General features: G+C 60.5%; 1 protein-coding gene across 3 annotated transcripts; it reads left to right on the top strand.

The window, feature by feature from the left end:
* Positions 1 to 4,232: 4,232 nt before the first annotated feature.
* Positions 4,233 to 17,063, top strand: ATG16L2 (autophagy related 16 like 2). 3 transcript variants are annotated; one of them, XM_055142319.1, is made up of 18 exons: positions 4,233 to 4,470; positions 5,938 to 6,031; positions 6,866 to 6,968; positions 11,656 to 11,729; positions 11,824 to 12,075; positions 12,160 to 12,225; positions 12,456 to 12,578; positions 13,123 to 13,185; positions 13,724 to 13,832; positions 14,059 to 14,164; positions 14,579 to 14,649; positions 14,795 to 14,866; positions 14,947 to 15,067; positions 15,258 to 15,363; positions 16,177 to 16,326; positions 16,397 to 16,444; positions 16,542 to 16,643; positions 16,761 to 17,063. In XM_055142319.1, the coding sequence occupies exons 1-18, from the start codon at positions 4,353 to 4,355 to the stop codon at positions 16,846 to 16,848; spliced, it is 1,866 nt and encodes a 621-aa protein (XP_054998294.1). In that variant the 5' UTR covers positions 4,233 to 4,352; the 3' UTR covers positions 16,849 to 17,063. The 3 variants fall into 3 exon arrangements, with proteins under 3 accessions (XP_054998294.1, XP_054998295.1, XP_054998296.1); XM_055142320.1 differs by lacking the exon at positions 13,123 to 13,185 and having other exon boundaries at positions 4,235 to 4,470; XM_055142321.1 differs by lacking the exons at positions 4,233 to 4,470; positions 5,938 to 6,031 and adding an exon at positions 6,626 to 6,643.
* The last annotated feature ends 591 nt before the right edge of the window (positions 17,064 to 17,654 follow it).

Genomic DNA, 17,654 nt, shown 5'->3' with positions numbered 1-17,654 from the left:
TACCAATTTTATATATGGAAATCCAGTTGTCCTAGAACCAACTTTTTGTTGTTCTTGTTGCTTTGGGGCCACATCTGACTGTACGGGTAGGTTCGGGAGGCCATATGGGATGTCTGGGATTGAACCGGGTTGGCAGTGTGCAAGGTAAGCACCCTACCTGCTGTACTATTGCTCTGGCCCCAGAACCAACTTTTTTGTTTTGTTTTGTTTTTTGCTTTTTGGGGGGGTCACACCCAGTGATGCACAGGGGTCACTCCTGGCTCTGCACTCAGGAATTACTCCTGGTGGTGCTCAGAGGACCATATGGGATCCTGAGATTCAAACCCGGGCCAGGCCATGTGCAAGGCAAATACCCTACCCACTGTGCTATCACTTTACCGCCCAGAACCAACTTTTGAAGAATTCTTTTCCCATTGAATGAACTTGATGTCCTTTTCAAAAATGAAAATAGACCTTGGGCCTCTCATTAACTGTAATCTGTATTGCAAACCATAATACCCAAGTAGAGAGAGAGAGTAAGAGGAAATTGTCTGCCATAGAGGCAGAGGGTTGGGGAGGGAAACTGGGGACATTGGTGGTGGAAAATGTACACTGGTGGGGGATGGGTGTTCAATCATTGTATGACTGAAACTCAAACATGAAAACTTTGTAACTGTAGCTCACATTGATTCAATAAATAAATAAATGAAACAGGTATTTGAGGGAAAAAATAGAAAATAGGGGCCGAAGCAATAGTACAGCAGGTAGGGCTTGCACACGGCTGGCTGGGGTTTGATCCCCGGCATCCCATATGGTATCCCAAGCACCGCCAGGAGTAATTCCCGAGTGCATAGCCAGGAATAACCCCTGAGCATCATTAGGTGTGACCCAAAAAGAAAAAAAAAAGGTATTGGAATGTAGGGATAGGTCAGTGGCAAAAGTGCTATGTTCATAAGCCTGGGACCACTGAGGCCACCAGGTCGATCCCTGGCACTGTCCCAAGTGCCTAGTTGCTGTCTCAGTGGTTCAGAGTGTGTTTTAGCTATTTGGAATCCCTGGTACCACAACAGAGCATATAAGCTCTGGACTACAGCTCGGAACAAGCACTTGGCTGAATGTGTGTGATCCCCAACCATTGCAACCACCAAAAAAAGAATGGAATGGGGCTGTTTCAGGTTCAATTCCCAGCTTCCCATATGGTCCCCTGAGCACTGCCAGGAGTAATTTCTGAGTTCAGGGCCAGGAGTAATCACTGAGCACTGCCGGGTGTGACCCCCAAAGAAAACAAAACAAAAGAAGGGAAGGTGAATACATAAAATAAGTTGAAAATTCTTATTTAAGACTGGAGAGAGTGTATGCTTTGCATGTAGGAGGCCTGGGTTTGATCCTCAAATCCTACATGGTACCCCAAGCATAACCCAGAGAGACGCCTCCAAGCACTGAGTAGGAAGCAGCCCCTCAGCACTACTGGGGGTGGCCCAGATTCAGCCCCCACAAAAACCTCCTGCAGTCATGCCTCACAGTATGTTTACTACTACAGTTCTGGGGTGTATTTTGAAATGGAATTTTTTTGTCATTCTTTTTCAGGATTATTTTGCTATTTTTTTGGACTTGCAAGTCCACGTAAATTTACTTTTTCTTTCTGAGTTTGAGGGATCAAACTTAGGATCTTGCACATATAAGGCCAATACTCTCCCATTTTATTTTGTTTTGTTTTGGGGTCACATCTGGCAATGCTCAGGGGTTACTCCTGGCTCTGTCCTCAGGAATTACTCCTGGTCCTGTTGGGGGACCATATGGGAGGCTGGACACCTTACCCACTGTTCTGTCACTCCGGCCTCTATTCTACCATTTTTGAGATTTTTCGAAACTGCCTTCTCCACATGAATTTGAGAGTTGGCATTTCCATCTCTGTAAGAAATTCTGTTGGCATTTTGATAGAGCATAGTGGCCTTTATTCAGAAAATGTGCACAACCAGATGTTCTCAGGGTTTATTCCTGGCTCTGTGCTCAGGGCTCACTCCTGGCTGGGCTCAGGGGACCATATGGGTGCTCAGGATCCCGCAGGGGTCAGTCACGTGCAAACTGAGCACCTTGCTGGCTGTACCATCTCTCTGGCTTTGGAGGGTTTTTGTTTGTTTGGGGGCCACACCCAGGGATGCTCAGGGGCTACTCAGGCTATGCATTCAGGAATTACTCCTGGTAGTGCCAGGGGACCCTATGGGATGCCACTGATTGAACCTGGGTCAGCCACATGCAAGGCAAGCATCCTACCTGCTCTATTATTGTTCTGACCCCTGCAGGTTTTAATTGAGTCACACTGGTTGAGACTCAGGGGACCAAGTGGTGAGGGGGGTTAAACCCATGGTTTTTAACGCAAAACATGTAATCAGCCCTTTGAACCGTCTCCCCAGATTTAAGTAGGAGATTGTTTAGAGGGGATAAGAGATGCTCGGGTGTGGGTCATGATGCAGTGCCAGGGATGGGCTCACACATGCTAGGCATCCACTCTACAGTTTTTGTTTGTTTTTGGGTCACACTTGGCAGTGCTCTGGCTTACTCTTGGGCTATACTCAGGGCTTACTCCTGGTGGGGCTCAGGGGATCTTAGGGTGCTGGGGATTGAACTAGGGTCAGCCATGTGCAAGACCTATGCCTTCCCTGCTGTACTTTCTCTCTGTCCCTACACCTAAACCCTCTTAGCACCTCCTTGAATGCACTCCTGTTCCTTCTGTGGTGTCCCCAAGGGCCTGAGGGCTTATCCAGTGCTAAGGGGACCCCATCTTGTTGCCAAAAGTCCTTGGGAAAGCTGAGCCCCTCTCCAGAGTACGCCCTCTGGAGGGTGGTCCCCTCTACCCTCCTACTCCTGCAAAAGGTCGAGGCTGGGGCAGCATTGAGGTCAGAGCAGGAGTCCCTCTGGGCAGGAATGCTTTCCTTGGCCCCTGACCCAGGGGGAAAGTGTCCTACACAGCATCGTCCAGGACAACGGTGAGCTGGGAGCTGAGCCCAGTTGCCTGGTTTCAAAGCAGGGCAGGGTGATGGCCTGAGATGATACTGCATTGACTGCTTTTTGTGGCAGGTGACCCATCCGTGTCTGCACCTCACCTGACACCCCCAGGGCCAGCAGGGCCCCCCAACATCACCCAGTGTCTGTTCTTCCCCAGAGAGGGGCAGGCCCGCATTCACTCCAGTAGGGCCTGCATCGGCCTGACACGAAGCCCCACTGAATCCCTCCTTTCATTCTGCGCCCAGCTGTCCGCTGCAGGGCTCTGCACAGAGGTCTTGCTGTTTAGCACAGCTGCTTCCAGCTCATGATTCACGGTCAAGTGTGCTGGCAAGCCCAGTGGCAGGTCCCTGGAACGCCACAGCAGGCGACCCTTGAGCCTAAGAGATGTTGCAGGTGGCAGGTGCTCAGTCACTGCTGAGCCAGCGCCCACACGGCGCTGAGTTTCTCCTCGACCTGGATTGCAGGATGAAATCGGCTTAGCCGCGGGGACCTCAGATTTCTGCGACAAGCCCTGCTCCTGACACTGGGCGGGGCCAGGGCGGGGTGGCGGTTCCTTCAGGCCCGAACCCCGCACCTGCTCTTCCACATTCTTTCCCAGCCCAAATCCTTATCTGGGCCCTGGGAGATAATCTCAGGACAACGTCTAAGGACCCAGGCTCCTCCGGGAAAGCGGAGCCGCTTCCCGCCAGCCCTTCCATCCCCATTTTGTCATTTTTGTGGCTGTTGTCTGATTTGGGGCCACACCGGCGGTGCTCAGGGCTCACCGCTGGCTCTGCGCTCAGGGATCACTCCTGGCAGTGTCCGCGCGCGGGACAGGGGGGACCATATGGGATGCCGGGCCTCGAACCTGGGTCTGCCCGGTGCAAGGCAAGAGCCGCGCAGGTGTCCGCTCGCTCCGGCCTTCCAGTGTGTTCTTTCCATCACACCGAGCGTGCCTCGTGCCCGTCTGCGAGCTGAGCGCCAGGAGAGCAAGAGAGGAGTGCGTGCGTGCGGGGGCGTGCCTCCTGGCCGTTCGCGATCCAGAAGGGGCGTGGGCCGCGTCGGTCATGGCTCGGGGCGCCGGGGGCGGGGGGGTTAAGGAACTGGGTTCTTCAAGCCCCGCCTGCGGGGTGCGCTATGGGCTCGGGGGAGGTCGCGCTGCAGCTGCCGCCGCCCCCCGGCTTTGGGATCCGTGGTGGCGGCGGACACGCCTATTTACACGCGGGTTCCGGGCGGGTGGCGGGGCCGCGGGCCCTCGGGACAGCTCCTGCGCCGGTGCGCGCCCCGCTCTGTCCCCTGCGCCGCGCGCCTTTGGTGCGCTCCGGGGCTTTCCCGCCCCCGACGTCACGGAGTCCCCGCGAAGCCGCGCCCGGCTGGCCACGGCGACCATGGCGGGACCCCGCGACCCGGGTGCCCCGGCAGCCCGTTGGAAACGCCACATCGTGCGGCAGCTGCGGCAGCGGGACCGCACGCAGAAGGCCCTTTTCCTGGAGCTGGTGCCGGCCTGTGAGTGCGCGCCCGGGGCTTGCCAGGCGGCGCCGGACGGCTCGGGGTCCGGCCTGCGCGCGCGGGGACACGCTGGGTCCGGCTCCGCGGGGTGGACCCGGGTGACCCCGACGCCTTCCGGCTTCCGAGGCCGCGCCGGCCGGCCAGCGTTCTCGCTCTTTGCAAACCCGGCTCGAGTCTCCGGGAGCTGGGCGCCGGCTCTGCGCACCCGGGTTTGCGCTTCCCTGACTTTGTACCCCCTCCTGGGAGGTCCCCAGGGGCGAGGAGCCCCAGCCCGGCCCGAGAGCTCTGGTCGGCCCGCCCGGGCACCTCGGAATCTCGGAATCTCTAGGGAAGAAGCGCGCCCGCGGGCTCGCGGGGCTCAGGATCCTGCGCCTCCCCGCCCAGCTCCCCGACCCCCAAACTCCCGTCCCGCCCGAGGGAAAAGCAGCCCCCCTCCCCCCGCTGCAGCGGGGGTGCCAGACTTGCACAGAGTGGTATGTTCAGCCACAGGCAGCCGGCACGGGGCTGGGTTCAACAGGTGAGCACCAGTTCCCGCTGCTCTGAGACTTCATGTGTGAGTTCAGAGTGGGGCTGGGGTCGCGCCTCCCAGGCCGCCAGCCCAGCTCAGTCACTCACTTGCCGAAGAAACTCAGCTGCTGGGAACTGCTGCTCCTCTCCCCAGCCCCCCTGCCCCCAGGCCCTATCCCCATTTGCTGGCCTCGTTTTGGGACGTTTCACCACAACCTTTCAGGAGGAGGGTCCAGCCTACTCCCCTCCAGGCACCTCACTTCTCTGGCCCGTGTTTGGTGGGACCCATTTGAGGGAGGAATCGGCCCCCTCCCCCCACACAGCGGAGGGGGGGGCCTGAGATTGGGTGCAGTCCTGGGTGGGCTTCTCTGAGGTTCTGGAAGGCTCAGCTTTCTGCCTTGAGAACAGGACAAAGGGCACCTTCCGTAGATTGGCCGGTGCCCTGTATGAGGGCATCCAGTCCCTACTGGGTGAGGGAGCAGGGCCATTCCCCACCCACCCGGGAACTGGGGGGAAAGAGGAAGTGACCAAGTGACAGGCGGGTGAGGGTGCCACAGGGGCTGCATTCTAGAAACTTGCCAAACTCCAGCGGTGGGGTAATTGCTTAAGGACTATTGCCCACTCCCCACCTCCGCCCTCCGCCTTGTGCCCCGTGGGGGAAGGATTGGTTTTTAGTCCAGAAGCTAGAGCCCAAGAGGGGAAGGAAGTTGTTGAAGGCATGACCCGATGGAGGGGGTGTGTTTACTCCTGGGGCAAGGATGAGGGGTCCTGGCCCCCTTCTTCCCTCCTGCCCAGGCTGGGAGAGCAATCTTCTGGGGCTGTTGCTCTGGTCCCGAGGAGCATCTTCCCCAAGGACCCCTCATGTGAGAGGCAGGTGTGCCCCTTCTGCAGTGCTCCCAGCTGGAGAGGCAAAGGGGGTATCCAGAGAGCCCCAGCCTCACCTTCTTGCACCCCTAGATACCCGTCTCCTAGAGAAGGCTGCGCTGCTGGCCCACGTCTCCGAGAAGCTGCAGTCAGAGCCCGACAGCACCACCTCTGCTCCGACCCCCTGGTGAGTACGTGTGCCAGCGGTGGGCACCATGGCAGCCCATGCCCACCGCCTGTGCTGGCCTCCTTCTTTGCAGGGCGTCTCCAGCCCCTGCTGCTGCCCCGGGAAGGGGGCTGCTCAGAGAGCCTTTCTCTGCACACCCATCCTTTTTGCTCCTCCCGCGTTCCCTTCCCTCTCTTGCTGCTGGTGCCATGACCGGGCTCGCACCATTTCTCACGTGGCGCTTTCACGTGGGGGTGTGGCTTCAGGTGTGGTTCTGACATATGCCCGCTGGGTGTCACACCTGGTGCATTGTCTGGTGGCAGTGCCCACCAGCTGTTGCATACTCCGGTTGTGGGGGCTCACACAGGTGCTCGGGGCGGGGGGGGGGCGGTGTAAACCATATTGTTTGTGGTGTTCACACACACCTGGCTGCATCAATCAGAGCCAAGCAGCCAGGAAAGTGACTGGCATATGTGGGAGCCCCAGGGATTGAATTCGCAGCCTCACACTGCGAGGAGGCTGCTTTAGCCACACAGCTCGCTCCCGGCCCCTCCTTGAGTCCTTTCCGTCTCTCTGCTCCTTCCTGAAGCCTGCAGCTGGGGACTTTTATCCTTCGCAAAACAGGAAGTGAAGGTGAGGACCAGCCACGGGGTGGATTATGGCTGGGAGCTGGTTCTTGGGGAGGGCTCCTTGGTACCAGGGAGCCCCAGTGCAGAGGAAGCCAAGTCAGTGGAAGCTTCTGGAGACTTGCTGTTCTCCTTGTTGGCCTTCTGCCTTCCTCGGAAGTTCTGGCTCTTGTTTCAGAGGTACCTGGGGAGCAGGGATGCTGAGTGCCTCTCTCTGATTGGTCGGCAGGGAGGAGGCGCTGAGGGCTGACTCAGACCGGCATCCATCAGCAGACGCTCTGAGGGGGAAGTGGCAAGCGGAGGAGGAGAGGCTCCGGCTGGTGTGTGGTGAGGTAGGTGGGGCCAGGGTCTGGAAAGAGGGGTCAGGATCCAGGACTCTGGGGTGAGGGGTGTGGTCTTGGGGAGCCTCAAGGGGGCCTGGGGAGATGCTCGGCCACCCCCCATTCATCATGCCCAGAATGAAGTGGATCTTGACAGCAGCTGCAGGAGGGGATGTGAGAGCCGGTGGGAGTGAGCGTGGGGAAGCCTGTACCCCTGTGGGAGAGGGGGTCTGCTTGCCCACTGCCTGCCCCCATCTCCATGGGGGTGTGTCACCTTAACCCCCAACCCCACACACATGTGGGACCCAGACTTGTGTCTCCTGGCTTGGTCTCATCGCGTTTTCTTGGTGTTTCTCTCATTTCTGAAGCCTCTGAGTTCTCTTCTCTGGCTCTTTTTCCCTTCCCTTCCCTTTATTTTATTTTTATTTTTGCTTTTTGGGTCACATTCAATGATGCTCAGGGTTACTCCTAGTTCTGCATTCAGGAATTACTTGGGGGTAACTCCAGGCGAGGCTAGGGGGACCATATGGGATGTGGGGATTGAACCCAGGTTGGCTGTGTGCAAGGCAAATGCCCTACCCACTGTACTGTCACTCTGGCCCCTCATCCTGTTCCCTTTAGATGGGTGCGGGTGTGTCCCTTGGAGCCTGGAGGGGTCCACTGTCTCCCTGACTGCCGTCGAGCCCAGCTTCCCTTCTGAGCTCCACACTTACCCACTGAGCCATCCTTAAGGTGGCATCCTGGGCACTTAGGAGGCGACCCCTGAAGGCACTGTCATTCTGGGTGCCAGGAGGGAAGCCAGGGCAGCCCAGGTGCCGAGTGCTCGCTCTACCCTCCATGCCTCAGCCCCTGGAATTTCATTTCAGCGTGACCTCCACAACTTCTGGTTTCTGACCAGGAAACCAAGACTTGGAAAGCTGAGCCAGGATTTGAATGGCCTCCCACACAAAGCCACCTCCCGCACTGCCTCTCACGTTTAACAGCTGCTTGCGGACACTCGCTACACCCCAGGTGCAGGGGACGCAGCAGTGAGCGAGACGTGGCTCCGTGGAGCAAGCAGGCCTCGGCAGAGACGGTCACAGTGTGCCAAGTCAGCAGTCCGCTAGCGTGGGGACCGGGGATCTCAGGAGAACCCCAGCCCGGCTGTAGAGGAGATCGACTTCTATGGGGGGATCCCAACATCCCAGCTCACTCAGGGCTTCAGTGCCCCAAGGCCTGGGCTGCCTTTGGTTTAGCTGCCATGGTATCTTGGGGTGGGGGGCTGTCTCCACAGTTCATGCTAACAAATGTCTCACAGATATTAAGTGAGGCTGGCGCCTTTTTTTTTCTAGTCCTTGTAGTCACAGGACTAGAAACCAGGGGCACCTCTGACCCTCTGACCCCGCCATCCTGAGCTAGTCAACTTATGAGGCTCCCGCCTCGAAATCCACCAGCTTCTCTTTCCTGGCCACATTTGGCGGGTCCTGATTATACTCATTCCTTCCCTGGATGACCGCCTCCTTGGGACCCCAGTCCACTCTCCATACCACACTGAGTTTGCTTTTCTTCTTGTCTCTTTTGCTCTGGGGCTACTCCTGGCCCTGTGCTCATTATACTGAGTGATGTTCAGGGAATCAAACTGGGATGGGCCACATGCAAGGTAAATGCCTTAACCCCAATAGCGTCTTGCTAGCCCTGAAGGTGGTTCTGATAATGAACATGATTTCCATTAAAAATAAGTAGCGGGGCCAGAGTGATAGTACAGCGGGTAGGGCGTTTGCTTTGCATGCGGCTGACCCGGGTTTGATCCCTGGTATCCCATATGGCCACCCCAGCACTGCCAGGAGTAATTCCTGAGTGCAGAGCCAGGAGTAACCCCTGTGTATCACTGGGTGTGACCCCCCAAAAAAAAAGAAACAGAAAAAGAAGTAACCAAGGAACTGGAGCGATAGCCCAGTGGGTAGGGTGTTTGCCTTGCATGCAGCCAACCCGGGTTCGATTCCCAGCATTCCATATGGCCCCCTGAGCACCTCCAGGAGTAATTCCTGAGTGCACAGCCAGGAAGTAACCCTTGTGCATTGCCGGGTGTGACTCCAAAAGGAAAAAAAAAGAAGTAGCCACATACATACTTGTTGTGGGCACGTCAAGAGAACAGAAGCCAGCAGGGAAGCCTCTTCCCCAGCTCTCCCGTCCGTCTGGGATAGCTGTTCCCGAACTCCCAAGCCCCTTGCTACTCTGGCATCTGGGGCCTTTCCTGCCACACCCTTGTCTCTGGGGTTCACAGCTCCCTTTGTGGGGTACTTTGTGCATCCCTCACTTCCTCGGACACCCCAGTTCATTCCTACTGGGTATGCCAGGGGATAAAGAGCGGTTTTGCCCCCAGTCTTGGAGTTGTTTTGCTGTGGCAGTAAGCATGGGTCCTAACAGCGCCCTTTTACCTGGAAGTAGTCGCAGAGTCACAGGAAGCTGCAAACGCAGCGCAGAGAACGTCGGTTCCCTCCGTAGGCACAGCCGCACAATGGGGAAGGCAGAAGGCCCGAATGCAGTCTCAGCCACCCCGGCCAGCGAGACGCAGCACTGCCTCGCCATCACGCACCTCCCCCTCTAGCTGCCCCTTGGGTCACAGTGCATACCTCTCCCTGACGATCCCCCCCGTGAATCTGTCTTCTCTGCAGAAGCTGAATTTCAAAAAGGAACACATTACAAAAAAATAAAAAGGCTCAGAGAGAGAGAGAGAGAGAGAGAGAGAGAGAGAGAGAGAGAGAGAGAGAGAGAGAGAGAGAGAGAGAGAGAGAGAGAGAGAGAGAGAAACAGGGGGCTTAAGGCACACTTGCCTTGCACATGATTGACCTGGGTTCGATTCCCAGCACTGCATAAGGTCCCCCAATCCCCATCAGGAGTGATCCCTGAGCGTGGAGTCAGGACTAAGCCCTGAGCACCATCTGGGTGTGGCTCTCCGCAGGTCCAGGTGAAAATGCACATGGGCACGGGCCATCGGGAGCCCCAGTGGGAGCTCCCTGGGGGCCTCTCACTCAGACCCCTAAACTCCCCAGTGGGGAGAAGTTAAGCTTATCTTGTAGGTCTCCTAGCTCTGAGCATTGTTGTTGCTATTGTTGCTTGTTTGGGGACCATACCCAGCAGTGCTCAGAGCTTACTTCTGGCTCTGTTTCTCAGGGGGCACTACTGGTGGACTGTAAGTGGTGCTGGGGGTTGGACCCGGGGCAGCTGCATACATGGTAGTACTTTACCCTTGTGCTGTACTGTCTCTCTGGTCCCATCTTTTGGCTGAAGGACTGTTGAGTGACACGGGACAGACAAAGTGACCCCCACTCCCTTTCTTCGGCAGAGGCAGCTCCAGAATGCATCTGGATCCACTGTCCATCTGCTCTAAGCCTGTGTGTCTCTGGTTGGGCTCCTTGTTGCTCTTGGGGGGTGGGGTCTAAGTTTGGGTGGGCCAGGGACTGAAGAGGTGGGGGACATAGTGCCCCCTGCTTTCTGTTCAGTGTCCTGGCTTCAGTCAGCACTTTCCTGGCCCTGTAGTTTTGGGAGAGCCACTTAACTTCTTTATACGCACGTTCTTGTCTGTAAAATGGGGTGAACAGCAACACCTGCCTCATGATGGTGGTAGCACTGTAGCACTGTCGTCCCGTTGTTCATCGATTTGCTCAAGCAGGCACCAGTAACGTCTCCATTGTGAGACTTGTTACTGTTTTTGGCACATCCAATACGCCATGGGCAGCTTGCCAGACTCTGCTCTGCAGACGGGATACTCTCGGTAGCTTGCCGGGCTCTCTGAGAGGGATGGAGAAATCGAACCCAGGTTGGCTGCCTGCAAGGCAAGTGCCCTACCCGCTGTGCTATCGCTCCAGTCCATGGTGGTGGTATGGGGTTTAAAAAAAAAAACCAAAACACCCATGGTACTAACAGAACAGTGCGTAGGGCATTTGCCTGGTACATGGTGACTCGGTTCGATCCTCTGTGCTTCATATGGTTCCCCGAGCACTGCCAGTAGTAACTCCTGAGTGCAGAGCCAGAAGTAAGCCCTGAGCATCGCTGGAGCACTGCTTTGCAACAGGAGCCCCAGAACCCTGCTGGGAGAAGACCCCAGCGCTGCCAATTGTGCCCCCCACCCCCCAAGGTCAGGCTGCAGTGATATAGTGCCGGAGTTAAGGCACTTGCCTTGTAAGCAGCAGACTCTGGTTCCATCCCCTGCCCGGCACCACATATGATTAGCTGGGCACTTGGAGTGACCACTGAGCACTGAGCCAGGCGTAAGCCCTGAGTGGTCCCCAAACCAAACAATAAAGTTTAATGTGTGAAGAGTCCCCATAAAGACACGGCACACATAAATGCTGTATAAACGTGGGGGTTTACTACTTTAAAAAAATTTTTTTTAAGGGGGAACATTACATCTTGCAGTCCTCAAGGGCTATTTTGCCTGGGCGCTCCAGCCCTCGGTGTTTTTGCCATTATTCAAAATGCTGCTCCTTATAATCCTTTCTTGTTCCCCTGCGAGGTTAGCACTATCACTCCCAGTTGACAGGTGAGAAAACGGCTGCACGGGAGGTTGCGGAGGAAGTTAAGTGACGGGTCAGGCGCGGGACCCGCGCGGGCTGATGCGGCAGCAGGAACCCGCTGAGGGCCCTCGGCTCGTTTGGGGGGAGGCGGCGGGTGCGTGGCGGGCTGGGCGCGGTGTGACCCCGGCGTGGCCCGTCCCCAGATGGCCTACCAGGTGGTGGAGAAGCGCGCGGCGCTGGGCGCCCTGGAGTCGGAGCTGCAGGAGCGGCGGGACAGGTGAGGCGGGGCGGGCCCGGCTCCCGCGTGGGGTGGGGGGCCCGGGGGGACGGCCGCCGGCGGACGGTGACCGCCGCGCTCTCGGCTCCCGCAGGCTGGAGGCCCTGGAGGCGCAGGTGGCGCAGCTGCGGGAGGCGCGCGCGCAGCACCGCGGGCAGGTGGCGGCGCGCCGGGCGCGGAACGAGGAGCAGCGCGCGGCCTACGAGGAGCTGCGCGCGCGCGCCGGGCTGCAGGAGGCCGCGCTGCGCGGGCTCGAGGAGCAGGCGCGCGAGCTGCTGGAGCGGCTGGTGCAGAGCAAGGCGCGCGCCGCGGCCGAGCGCAACCTGCGCAACGAGCGCCGCGAGAGGTGCGGGCGCGGGCGGGCGGCGGAGGGAGGTGGCAGGTCTCGCCTCGGCCCCTAGGGACGGCCACGACGCCTTTCACCCCGCAGGGCGAAGCAGGCGCACGTGTCCCAGGAGCTGAGGAAGGCCGCCAAGCGGACCGTGAGCATCAGCGAGTAAGCGCGGGCCGCGCGCCGCACCTGCCGGCCGAGCCTCCTCTCCCGCGTGCTTTCAGGCCTCGGGTTCCACCCCGCACCCCTGCACCTGTCCGCACGCGTGCGGAGCCGCGCGGACGCCGGTGCCCCGCCTAGTCCCAGTCCACAGGACACCTTTCCCACGTGGAGCGCTGCGCAGGGAGCAGACTGATTGGCTTCCCCGCCTCCCTGAGCACCCTTCTCTCTCCTAGGAACCCCGAACCCCCCGATTTCCCAGGCGATGGGGTCAGGGAGGCAGCTAGGAGTGTGGCCCCCGCCGTGCAGCCCCAGGCCCGGGAGAGAGAGGCTAGGGAGACGCGCAGGAGACCCTTCAGGTGAGCTCTGGCCGGCGCGCCCAAACCACCCGAGACTGCCTGTAGGACCAAGGGCAGCTGATGAGTTGGGGTACGCATCAGATCCCCCCAGCCCAGGTCGTCTGCTTTCTAGTCCCTAGGGTTACGGAGGATCAGTGCCAGCCAGGGACCCCAGATGGCATACCCACCGCTTTCCCTCCTGAGGTGCAGGGTTAAGGGGGCTGGAGAGCGTCACAGGAGGAGTTGAGGCGCCCTCTCCTGGGCATCGTGGGGTTTTAGATTCCCACGGGCGCTCTCCCTATCCCAGCCCAGGGGCACCATTATCCCTCCGCTCCCCACACATTTCATCCTCCTGGGACTTTCTTTTGGGGAGCGCTTGGATGATGAGGCAGCTCCAACCACCGGGATGGACACTCCCGCCTCCACCTCTCTGGGGTGCTCTGGGCCACCGCGCTGTCCTGGTCTGGAAGGAGTCAAGTCCTTGACAAGTTCTTGTCAAGAGGCCATGAGCCTCGGGGCCCCTGGTGGAGGGTCCTCGCCTGCAGCTCTGTGTGATTCCGCCCAGGTCAGCCTCCGCCACGTCCCTGATGCTGTCCCGCTGTGTAGGTGTGGTGAAGGGCCTCCTGGAGTAAGTGCTGCCTCTGGCAGTCCCGGGGCCTGGCTTGGTCTGTGTGCGCCCCTGTCCGCGTGCTGCCTGGCTGCTGGGCCTGGGTGGGGCTCAGAGGTAGAGCACTCGCCCTGCTCTGGTATGGCCCTGGGTGCCATCCCCGGCCTCCCAACGAAGGAAAAAGACCCAACGAGAAAACGAAGCTTCAGAGTGTCCCGGTTGTGTGTGGGGGCTGATGCGGAGATGGAGGCTGGGGCTGTGGGGTGCAGGCCTGGCACCCCTCCAGGCTCACCCCCGAGCACTGCCCGAGGCCCCCCTAGGACCCGCCTGCTTTGGGACATCGGGGATCAGACTTCACAGTTGCAGGGCCAGGAGTGACGCCCCCCACCCCCGTGTCTGCCTGTCCTTGTCCTGCCTTAGTCCCTGTCTCTGAGCGCCCCCCCCCGGGGGGGTCGTGCTCGCTGCACTTCCCGGCCACGTTCTGTCCCTGTGTGTGCCTCTGGGGCTTCCTGTCAGAGGCCGGTGCTGAACGCTCTCCTGTGTCCCCCTCGCCCTCCAGTTTCAAGAAAAGGAGAGGCCACTCCGTTGGGGGCGCACCCGAGCAGTGCTACCAGAGCCTCCCCGTGTGCGTGGCCGCCCGGCTCCCTGCCTGGGCGCAGGATGTGAGGGTAAGGGTGTCCGGGCTGCGGCCCTGGGCTGTGATGGGGAGAGCAGGCCCACACCCCTCGGCGCGTTTCCTTCCATGCGTCTGGGAGCCCCTTGGCACTGTCTAGCGGGATGGTGGAGAGGGTGAGAGGGGCCCAGCATGGGTGGGTGTGAGGGGACAGTGGAGGCACAGGGCCGGTGGGACCCCGAGTTTGCACAGGCACTGGCCACAGCACCCCACCCCCACAGGACGCCCACCTGTCGGAGGTGAATGCCGTCCGCTTCGGCCCCCACAGCAGCCTCCTGGCCACCGGCGGGGCCGACTGCCTCATCCACCTGTGGAACGTGGTTGGCGGTGAGGATCAGCCCCTGCAGCCAGGCGGCCCCCCCCCCCCCCCGCCACGAGCACCCCCTCCCCCACTCCCTTTCCTCCCCGAGAACATCTTGGGGCTACTCTGTCACTGCTCTGATGGCGGCTGACCTCCAGCCCCAGGGTCTATCTCCCCTGTGCTTGGGAGGAGGGTGTGTGGTGGGGAGTCTGAGTTGGCTCCTGGAGGCTTCCTGGAGGAGGTGAGTGTCCTGCTGGCCTGCCCATGTGGCCTATGCTATGGCCCGGCTGTCCTGGTGCCCCCTGCTGGCAGCTCAGGAAGGTGCTGCCTCTCATCCAGACCGGCCTTCCTGCCTGTAGTGTCTAGGAGCGCCCCATTCTAGCTTCTACTTTCCCTGGGGTTTGGTGACCTCCTTCCACTGGGCCTTCCCCTGCCCCTAGGTCGCCTGGAGGCCAACCAGACTCTGGAGGGGGCTGGCGGCAGCATCACCAGTGTGGACTTCGATCCCTCGGTGAGGAACGCCCGGCCCCGCCCAGTCCCTGCTGGGTGGAGGGTTCTGAGTCCTCTGGGTTCGTAGTGGGCCTCCTGGGGGTGACCATTCCCCAGGGCTCTGGGCAGGCCAGGCTTGGGACCCCCCTTTCTGCTCCCCTCCCCAGGGTGCCCAGGTCCTAGCGGCCACTTACAACCAGGCTGCCCAGCTCTGGACGGTTGGGGAGTCACAGTCCAAGGTGAGCGCCGGCTGGTAGGGGGCTGGATGGGTCTCCAGGGCTCTTGGCCGTGCCCTTGACCCGTCCCTGGGTGGGAACAGGAGACGCTGTCTGGACACACAGACAAGGTGACGGCCGCCAGGTTCAAGCTCACTAGGCACCAGGCGGTGACGGGCAGCCGCGACCGGACGGTGAAGGAGTGGGACCTGCACCGCGCCTGCTGTGAGTACTGGGCACGTGGGGGGGGGTGACACCTCCCTCGGGTCTGCCCTCCCCTGGGGCTCTCCGCGCGTGCGCGTACGTGGGCCCTCAAGCTGTGGGCCGGGAAGCAGGGGCCGGGTGCTAGTTTGGGGGTGGCGGTGCCCCGCGGGCAGGTCTCACGGCCCTGCTCTGAGCCTGTCCTTGTCCCCAGGCTCCAGGACCATCCCTGTCCTTTCCTACTGCAACGACGTGGTGTGCGGGGACCACGTCATCATCAGCGGCCACAATGACCAGAAGATCCGCTTCTGGGACAGCAGGTGAGGGCCGGGGGCGGAGTGCGCTTGGGGAAGCCGGACGGGAGCGACTCCGGGTCACTGCTGGACGCCCAGCCCCGGCCTCCTGGGAGGAGCCTCCTGGCCTGCTCCCTAGTGCTTTCCAACTGCCCAAAACAGAAGTGTTAGTTCCTTATTAGCTCTTGCTTTTCTTTAAAAAAAAAAAATTATTTTGGGGCCGCACCTGGCTGTACACAGGGCTGACTCCTGGCTCTGTGCTCAGGGATCACTCCTGGCAGAGTTCAGGGGACGATAAGGGGTGCTGGGGATCGAACCCAGGTCTGCCGCAAGCCAGACAAGTGCCCTGCCTGCTCTACTGTCACTCCAGTCCAGTTCTTCCTTTTTTTTTTTTTGGTTGTCGGGCTGGGCCCCGGGCCTCCTCCATGCAAGGCGAGTGCTGCCTGCGCCTCTGGCCCTGCCCCCTGCCCCCGGGCCTTGGCCCTGCCCCTCCATGAGGCTGTGGAGCCAGGAGGCGGGAGCAGCCCATGCTGCGCTGCCCGCTGGCCCTCCTCACCGCCCTGCAGTGACCGCCAGCTGCACTGGGCTTTGCTTGTCTTTTTTGGGGGGAATCTACACTGGCCATGTTTGGGACCATGGGGCGCTGGACCTGGGTCCGTGTTCTCTGGCCTTCTTGGCCGTCGCCCTGGCCCCCGGGACCCTTTTGCTTTCCCTTCCCCCCAGTTCTACCCGTCCGCAGCTCCCCTCTGCCCGCACGCAGAGACCCGCGGGCTGCTCTGGCCTTGAGTCCTGGCAGCCAGCAGATTCCTGTCCCGCCGCCTCTGTGTCCCCCGCCCTCAGGGGGCCGAGCTGCACCCAGGTCATCCCCGTGCAGGGCCGGGTCACCTCCCTGAGTCTCAGCCAGGACCAGCTGCATCTGCTCAGCTGTTCCCGAGACGACACGCTCAAGGTCATCGACCTGCGCGCCAGCAACATCCGCCAGGTGTTCAGGTACCTCCCCGGAAACAGGGCCTGCCCGGGGTCGAGGGCCGGGCCTGACCCCCGTCCTGTCTGTCCCCAGGGCCGATGGCTTCAGGTGTGCGTCTGACTGGACCAAAGCTGTGTTCAGGTGTGTCTGTGGGGGGGCTGCACCTTGGCCCGGGCACCCCCTGTGCCGGGTCCCTGTCCTTACCCCCACCCCGCTTGCTGTGCCCTGACCCCGGCAGCCCTGACCGACACTATGCTGTGGCTGGCTCTGGGGACGGGGCCCTCTACATCTGGGATGTGGACACGGGGAAGCTGCAGAGCAGCCTGCAGGGACCCCATTGGTGAGCGCGGTCAGCCCACCCTTCCCCGCTCCCCCCACCCGCCCCGGGAGCCAGGAGGGAGGGCAGGCAGGCAGGCAGGCAGGCGGCTCCTGATGCCCCCGACCCGCCACTCCTCAGCTCTGCCATCAACGCCGTGGCCTGGTGCTACTCCGGCGGCCATGTGGTGAGCGTGGACCAGGCCAGGAAGGCCGTGCTCTGGAGCTAGGACTGCGAGCCACCTCGCCCAACGCCCGACGCCTGGCCCCGGGGAGTGGCCCCCGCTCTGGGGGAGGGGGGCCCTTCGGGGCACTCGAAGGCCTGGCAGGACCTGGCCCGTTTGTTCGAAGACTCAGTATGGGTTGGGGATAACAGTATTTATAAAAAATACCTCCTCAAAGTCTCTCCCTTAGAAGTGAAAAATAAATTGCATCCAAACTGGCATCAGTTTGTCTCTGCAGAGTGTGGGGAACAGGCTCTGGGACCCTCCTCCCCCAGAAGCCAGGTTGTGCATGCAGCATGCAGCTGGTGGGGCCCTGGGAAGCCCCTCCCTACGGCCGAGGGGGCCCTCAGCCACCCCACATCTTCCGGTCCTCAGCTTCAGGCTCCCTGGGTAGACTGAGGCGGAGGCAGAGCTGTGGGGGCTGAGAAGGGCCTAGGGGGGCCAGCCTGGCGCCCCTGCGGGGAGGGTCCTGACCAGCCCGGTGAGCTGCCCAGTGCAGGGCCTCCAGGCCTGCCTTGCCCCCGGGGCCGAGTTCTCATAGGCCTGAAGAGAGTGCCGGTGGCCTCTGGGCGCCTGTTAGGGTGGGAGGGGGTACAGGCCTGGCCAGGTGCTTTGCTTCCTGGAATCCACTTCAGAGTATCGGGGCAGCCCCTCAGCCCCGGGGGGTCACAGAGGAGCGTGGGCTCTTCTGGGTGAGACCCCAGGGCCTTACTCTAGAACTTCCGTCTCCTTTGGGGGCCTTTCCCGTCTGGGGTTTGCAGCTCAGTTGCAGGACGGGCTGCAGGAAGCGCGTGGTGGGGACTGAGCCCCGT

This window comes from Sorex araneus, chromosome 6 (assembly GCF_027595985.1).
Source record: "Sorex araneus isolate mSorAra2 chromosome 6, mSorAra2.pri, whole genome shotgun sequence".
In the NCBI taxonomy this organism is placed as follows: domain Eukaryota; kingdom Metazoa; phylum Chordata; class Mammalia; order Eulipotyphla; family Soricidae; genus Sorex; species Sorex araneus.
The sequence above is the reverse complement of the archived record's forward strand: the minus strand, read 5'-3'. Positions and strand labels throughout refer to the sequence as shown.